At 38.2% G+C, this 7472-nt stretch overlaps 1 protein-coding gene across 1 annotated transcript; it reads left to right on the forward strand.

Annotated features, from left to right (window-relative positions):
* Positions 1-1492: 1492 nt before the first annotated feature.
* LOC135085241 (protein PFC0760c-like) lies at positions 1493-4142 on the forward strand (the record flags this gene model as incomplete). Its single annotated transcript, XM_063979997.1, has 2 exons — positions 1493-1508; positions 2032-4142. Coding segments are annotated over exons 1-2 (2127 nt in total), but the record flags the coding sequence as incomplete, so codon positions are not given.
* Positions 4143-7472: the final 3330 nt, after the last annotated feature.

Genomic DNA, 7472 nt, shown 5'->3' on the forward strand with positions numbered 1-7472 from the left:
GTAGCAGGAAGGCGCTGGATGCAGACCGCTACCAACCGGTCATTATGGAAATTATTAGGGGATGCCTATGTTCAGAAGTGGACACTGGACACCCTATGGTTGAAATGATGATGATGTTAAGACATTGAAATATTTGGGCATGTTAATTAATTATCGAAATACGATAATTCCGTGGAGGGTAGTTGTTATGTTTGACTTTCAGTATATCGTAGGGAACCCAATCTTATCCATTATCATCATCATCTCAGCCATAGGACGTCCACTGCTGAACATAGGCTTCCCTCAATGCTTTCCATGTTTCCCGGTTGGTAGCGGCCTGCGTCCAGCTCTTTCCTGCTACCTTTATGATGTCGTCGGGCCACCTTGTGGGTGGACGTCCCACGCTGCGTTTTCCGGTACGCGGCCTCCACTTCAGAACCTTGCTGCCCCATCGGCCGTCAGTTCTGCGTACAATGTGCCCTGGCCATTGCCACTTCAGCTTGCTAATCCGTCGTATTAATTCTGTATGTGAATAGCTAATTAATTAGGTACTAAGATCAATCTCCCAATCAATTACCGGCGCGAGCAGGTCCCGGATTCGCGTCGCCGCTAATGTGCTCTTGATTAGCTCATTAAGCCAAATTAAGTGTTGATTAAGTGGTGGAGTAAGTACAGAGGGCACACTTCTTTCAATGCGATCAGTTTGTGGATAATTACAGATGTTCAAAATGTTCATGCTAAGTACAAACCATCGTCGTCGTCGAACAACGTCGCATGTCTACATCCGCCAACATCTGTTTTTGGGCATTTTTAAACTACTCTAAAGTAGCTCCTATAAATAAAATTATTCTTATTTTTCAAACTTCATAAACATAATATATCGAAGCTACAGAATCAAACATAGATGGATGTGGTCTAACGCAGTACAGAGACGTCGTGCTTGTGCAAGATAACATAATTGCAGATACGAAACATATTTGGCAAGTAAGTACCCTTACTTTAAGCTTTTGTTTATTTGTTTTTTAAACTTCTTGTACTTCATTATTGTAGAGTCGCGGAAATAGGAATGCCGGGTTGCCCTTTACTTTGCATTTAACCTTTAATTTGCATTGTAATTAAATTTAAATTTTGAATTATGTCTTATTCCTTCCTACCCCTTCCTCGGGTTCCTTACCGTTATCGTTGTTTATTCATAAAAAAATGAAATTAAATTAGGTTTAGGGTGAACGATAAAATCTTGCGGTACTATGTTTGATTTCAAGATACGGAAGCGCGTGAATACTTATTTTATTTGAATATCTTCAAAGTTAACGATAGATCTTTATTAAAATCTTCAGTGTTTTGTGCTTGTTTTTATTGAGTTTGTAAAAGTTACAGTGTAGGTAGAATTCAAAAGTGCTGCTTGTCAGTTCTGTACCTAGATTGTCTGCTCTGTGTGTTAATCTGAGCTGCTGAGAATCCACAAGCTTGATATAAATAAGAAGCGGGGACGCACAGCAGCACTCGCCGCACCATGCGTCTGGCGCTGGGTAAGTCACTGCTTTTACTTGATTCATAGTTGAAAATGTTTACTTTTGTAAAAGAAATTTTAAATTAGCAATGAAAACTTCTAGGTTTATGTAAGACTTATTTTTTAATATTATTATGCTATCTGTGATAAACTGCTGTATGTTTTCTAAATAAAGAAAATATAAACTATAAATGAATTAAAAAGGAACCCATAAAGGTAGGAATCACAGTTGTGGTTGTCTGTCCATCTCTGCGAAGACTTTCAATCTTGCAATATTAACAAGAAGAAACATTACACACATTCTTTTAGACATAACACACTTTATGATCGTCAGGAAAATACTCAATGGACCTAAAAAGCTTACTTGTATAGACATAAAATATTTGCTAAACAAGTAGGGTAGTAGCGAGTAGGGTAGTACCGTAAAAAATAGGTAGTTTGGTAGCAATTTTTAAACTTGAATAATATTAATAGTCAATTTCTTTATTGCATTCCATGTTGTACCTACTTATGGTGTTGTACAAAATTTGTTTATATTCCAGCAACAATTCTCATCGTGCTCCAGCATGCGGCGCAGCTCCCGTGCCGGTCGGTGACGCGCGCGCCCCTTCCCGCCCCTCCCGCGCCCCTCGCCTCGCCCTCCTCCCGCGAAGACCTGGAGACCATCATCGCGCGCAACCGAGAAATCACCGACCTGCTCATACCGCTTCTCGAAGCCAACCTCGAAGCGAAAAGGCACGACCAGAACAAACGAAACGACCTACTCAAAGTCTTCCCCTACAAAAATGCTAAATCCAGAAAAAACCCCGTCGTCGAACTCCTACCGCTGTCCAAACGGAAGACCACAGAGCACAAAGCACCGTTAGCCCTCATACTGGCCTCGGAACTGAGGCACAGCGGCAAGAAGGGAAGAAGGAAAGTTCAGAAAGCATTTTTCATCCAAAACGAGGATAAGGTCAGCAGTTCAGAGGAAGATTACGACTTTGACGTCAGAAAGAAAAGTAAACATCAGAGAGTTTCAAATAAAAATGTACATTCGGAGGAGGATTCTGATGAAATTGAAAGCAATCATAGAACTAACCGTGTATATAAAAACCAACATGTAAGTAAAGCCCGCACATCTTATAAAACCGAAACAGACGAAAATGCTAGTAAAAATAGTCACTCGGAAGACTCTAACGAAAGTGAGACGTCAGAACATAAAGCTCAGAAATATAATGAAAAGGAAACAAGTGAAGAACTTGATGAATATGTGCATAAAAAGAACCAAAGAAATGAAAACAGTCACGAAAGAGCAAATGATGACGTCAGTGAAGAATCTAATGAAAGTGTCGATTCCGAGAAAAAAGAACACTCAAAACATGAAAGCAAACAAACCGATCAGAGCTCAAGATCTGAGAATGAATTTGTTAATAAGTCGTCCAATGAAAAGAAAACTTCTCAAACAAGTCAAGAACATCATGCTGATAAAAGCAGTTCACAGGAGGATGATCATAGTGAGAGTCGCGAAGTAGAAGAAAAACATGGAACTGGTAGACATAGTTCATCTGAATCTACGGATTCAGGCAGTGTACATTCCCACGAAAGAAAATATACGGATGGTGTACAAAGCTCGAAGGAAAGTGACCTTCGTGGTGAGAGTAGTGAAGTAAAAGAAAGGTATGGAAGTGATGAATCTACGTTATCAGAAAAGTCTAGCCATGAAAAATCACGTAAAATAAAACATAAGAGTGACGGTGAAGATGTAAGTGACTCAGAGGAAAATCGACAAAGTAAACATCATGATGAAGAAAAAGAAGAGCATAGAAGTGGAGAAATTAGTTCATCAAACATTGATGATAATGAATTTTCCTTCAAAAGAAAATACAAGAATGGAGGTGACGATACAAGCGGTTCAAAGGAAAATGAACAAAGGAAACTCCATAGTGAGAGTAACGAAGATAAAGAAAGGCATGGAAGTGATGAATATAATTCTCCTGAATACTTGGATTCAGGCGATGAAAGTAAAGAACGAAAACATAAAAGTGAAGAAGATGATGACAATCAGTCAGATGAACATCAAGAGTCCTCTGATTATTATAACGATGAAGACAATGATCTTCATTCAGAGGAGTATGAGGACGATAATGATAACGTTACCATTGAAAATAACAGTAAAGCAAGTAATAAAGATTACATAGAAGATTTTGAGGAATACGAAAGCCATGAAAACGCCAGTGAAGGTGATTTGAAATCCAGTGAACAATCCGTAGACAAACCAGATGAGCCGACTCACGCAGATACCTTGGAAGCCGACACTCCGTCCGTAGCTGATGATGACGTGAACAAAATTGAAGTGATCGACAACGGCAATAATACTATCGAAAGTTTTGACTCAAAAACATCTAAAAACGACTCATATGCTGAAAAACATGTCACTTTAAGCGAAGAAATAGCAGAAAAATACGCAGATAACTCCGAATATACAGTTGAAAACGACAAGTCTTTGGTAGAAACATCTGAAGAACTCGCTAGATTCAACGCCGAGTCCGTGGAAGGTTCGATCGAAGTCCGGCGAAACGACGAGAAGAGCGAAGAAAATAAATGTAAAGAAAAGGAAAATGTTGAAAGCAGACGTGGCGAAGAACCAGTGGTGAAATCCAACCCCCACCAAGTTCACAAATCTTATAAACTTTCGTTTAGGTTCAATAAATAACACACTAAATACCTACAATGACCTTGGCGTGAACACGGACTGAAAAACAAACTACTCTGTTTAAAAGATCTGCATAAAATGACAATGCACCGATTTTAATGAAGTGCTTATTTATTAAAGAACTATTAGGTATTAAAGTAACTAAATTATGTAACAAATGACGGCACAATTTCTTCCCATTTAAGTACCTAATCGTAGATAATATGTACGAGTATTGTAGTACTTGAAAACATACACGTATTATGACAAGAATAGACAGGAATATTCCAATTGTTGAAATGTGCATAGTATAAAACATAACCCTCCTTCTGGCGCAGTCGGGTAAATACATACCTTGTTGTACATACTTACCTAAATACCTAAGCCTATACCACAGCACTTACAATTACATAGCTTAAAGTTAACAAAAGTTTAAACCTTGACATCATTAAAATTTCGGGACGACATACTGGCTGACATTATTATTTTTTAAGTAGGTACTTAGTACTCTCGTTTCAGCCAAATGACGTCCACTGCTGGACAAAGGCCTCCCCCAAGGTTTTCCACAATGAACGGTCCTGCGCTGCCCGCATCCAGGCTCTTCCCGCGACCTTTACCAGATCGTCGGTCCACCTAGTAGGAGGCCTGCCCACGCTACGTTTTCCAGCCCGTGGTCGCCACTCGAGTACTTAGTAATTTATTTAAATTTGCAGTAACTTTAAACAGAGTAGCTTCCATCCCTTAGAGATAAGTGACACAGCAAGTACAAAACGATTTTGGATCTCTTTTTATTTTAAGTTTTGTGGCAGAATTAAATTCGATATTATCGATTTTGCATTTTCTTTTCATTTGTCGTCTAGCACCCCAGTTCAAACGCTGTTTCTACTTGACAAACGCAACAATTAGGTAGGTAGGTAGTTACTATGATCATGTGAAATGTACAGCATGTTATGAGTATAACATAATAATATTATTGTAATCCAAATAAAAATAAGCATGTCAAGGTAATCCAAATTTTTATACTAAAAACTAGTGAAGAACCGGCCAAGTGCGAATCTAACTCGCGCACGACGGGTTCCATACGGCGCTTTTATTGTTGTATGGGAGCATTCCAATTAATATATTTTTTATTTTATTAAAGACACAGACATTACAGACCGTGAAGACTTAAAATATAAGGCCCAATTTTAATGATGTGGATTCAGAACCCAAATATTAAACAAGAAACTTGCCGAATCCCCTACAATTTAAATGGACAATTTATTTTATTAAATTTTTTAATATATTTTTATTTTTTCTTTATTAAGGAAACAAACAGTATAATGATTGATACACGTTTAAAAATTAAAAACATTTTAGTAGCCTAATCAGTTTCCACAGAGAATTTATTTAACATATTATTTTGGTTTTTATTTTCGAAATTGAAGCCCAGACAAACGAGAACCGCCCCGTACGCAGCAGTAGGCGGGGGGAGTTTGTCAAAAAAACTGAAAATGAAACATTCCTTATTAAAATAACTTTTGTAACAGAATGATTAAGAAAGTTTTAATTCATAATAATATTTTAAAAACTGTGAATTTTAAAAAACATTTCAGTTAACAAAACATATTTTACAATAATTAAAAAGCAATCAACCAACTCATAAAACCATTGATCTAAGCAAGTAGGATTTTAAAAAGCACTTTGACACGTCCCTGTATTAACCCTACTACTGGTAAAGAACGATAAACGGGCCAGTGCTGAGAAAAACAAATTTCTCAAAGTCAATATAACAACAAGAAGGGGCCCAGTCACAAACGATAAACGCCCCCTGCACAGCTGCAGTACAGGGGTGGGGGGGCTTGTGAAAAAAACAGAAAATGAAACTTTCCTCATTATAATAAACTTTGCACAAGAAGTTTCAGTAACATTTTTGTAATTGCGTCATTTATAAAACAAAAGCTGAGTTGCACTTTATGTACCTATCGATGTTTTTTGCTTAACAGATTGTTGACGTTTATTCAAGTTAAACTAATACGGTGCAACTCCGCCTAAGAAATAAGAAAATCTTTTCAATAAACAATATTTATATCAAAATTAAAAGGCCAATGGAAAAGCAACCAACTGCCTTAACTCAAGGTCGATTATAAGAAACTAGAGAAGAGGCCCAGTGACAAACGATAACCGCCCCGTGCGCAGCAACATGCGGGGGGAGGGGAGGGGGAGGGGAGGGGGAGGGGGAGCTTGTGAAAAAAAAAAACAGAAAATGAAACTTTTCTCATTATAATAAACTTTGCACAAGAAGTTTCAGTAACATTTTTGTAATTGCGTCATTTATAAAACAAAAGCGGAGTTGCACCACCTAACTTTGACGGTAACTTTATGTAACTATATCGATGTTTTTTGCTTAACAGAATTTTGACGTTTATTCAAGTTAAAGTAAGATGGTGCAACTCAGCCTAAGAAATAAGAAAACCATTTCAGTTAAAAAACCACTTAACAATAATTAAAAGCCCAACAGAAAAGCAATCAACCGACTTGTACTCAAAGTCAACAAAAGTAGAGGCCCAGTGACAAACGATAACCGCTCCGTGCGCAGCAACATGCGGGAGGGGGGAGGGGGAGGGGGAGCTTGTCTGGCTATACTGACAGAGGTAAATTTTTCGTAAACGCTCGCGCGTGCTGCGCACGCGCTCGCGCTTACGCGCGGTTAGGTTCTGAAACGAACCTAACCGGTTTTCAGAATGTCTTCAGGAACCTAACCGTAATTTTTCAGGAATTTCCGGTTTCCGGTTTTTTGTAACCTAACCGATTTTTGTTAGGTTTCATTAAGTTAGGTTCTGAAACGAACCTAACCGGTTTTCAGAATGTCTTCAGGAACCTAACCGTAATTTTTCAGGAATTTCCGGTTTCCGGTTTTTTGTAACCTAACCGATTTTTGTTAGGTTTCATTAAGTTAGGTTCTGAAACGAACCTAACCGGTTTTCAGAATGTCTTCAGGAACCTAACCGTAATTTTTCAGGAATTTCCGGTTTCCGGTTTTTTGTAACCTAACCGATTTTTGTTAGGTTTCATTAAGTTAGGTTCTGAAACGAACCTAACCGGTTTTCAGAATGTCTTCAGGAACCTAACCGTAATTTTTCAGGAATTTCCGGTTTCCGGTTTTTTGTAACCTAACCGATTTTTGTTAGGTTTCATTAAGTTAGGTTCTGAAACGAACCTAACCGGTTTTCAGAATGTCTTCAGGAACCTAACCGTAATTTTTCAGGAATTTCCGGTTTCCGGTTTTTTGTAACCTAACCGATTTTTGTTAGGTTTCATTAAGTTAGG

This window comes from Ostrinia nubilalis, chromosome 28 (assembly GCF_963855985.1).
Source record: "Ostrinia nubilalis chromosome 28, ilOstNubi1.1, whole genome shotgun sequence".
Taxonomy (NCBI): domain Eukaryota; kingdom Metazoa; phylum Arthropoda; class Insecta; order Lepidoptera; family Crambidae; genus Ostrinia; species Ostrinia nubilalis.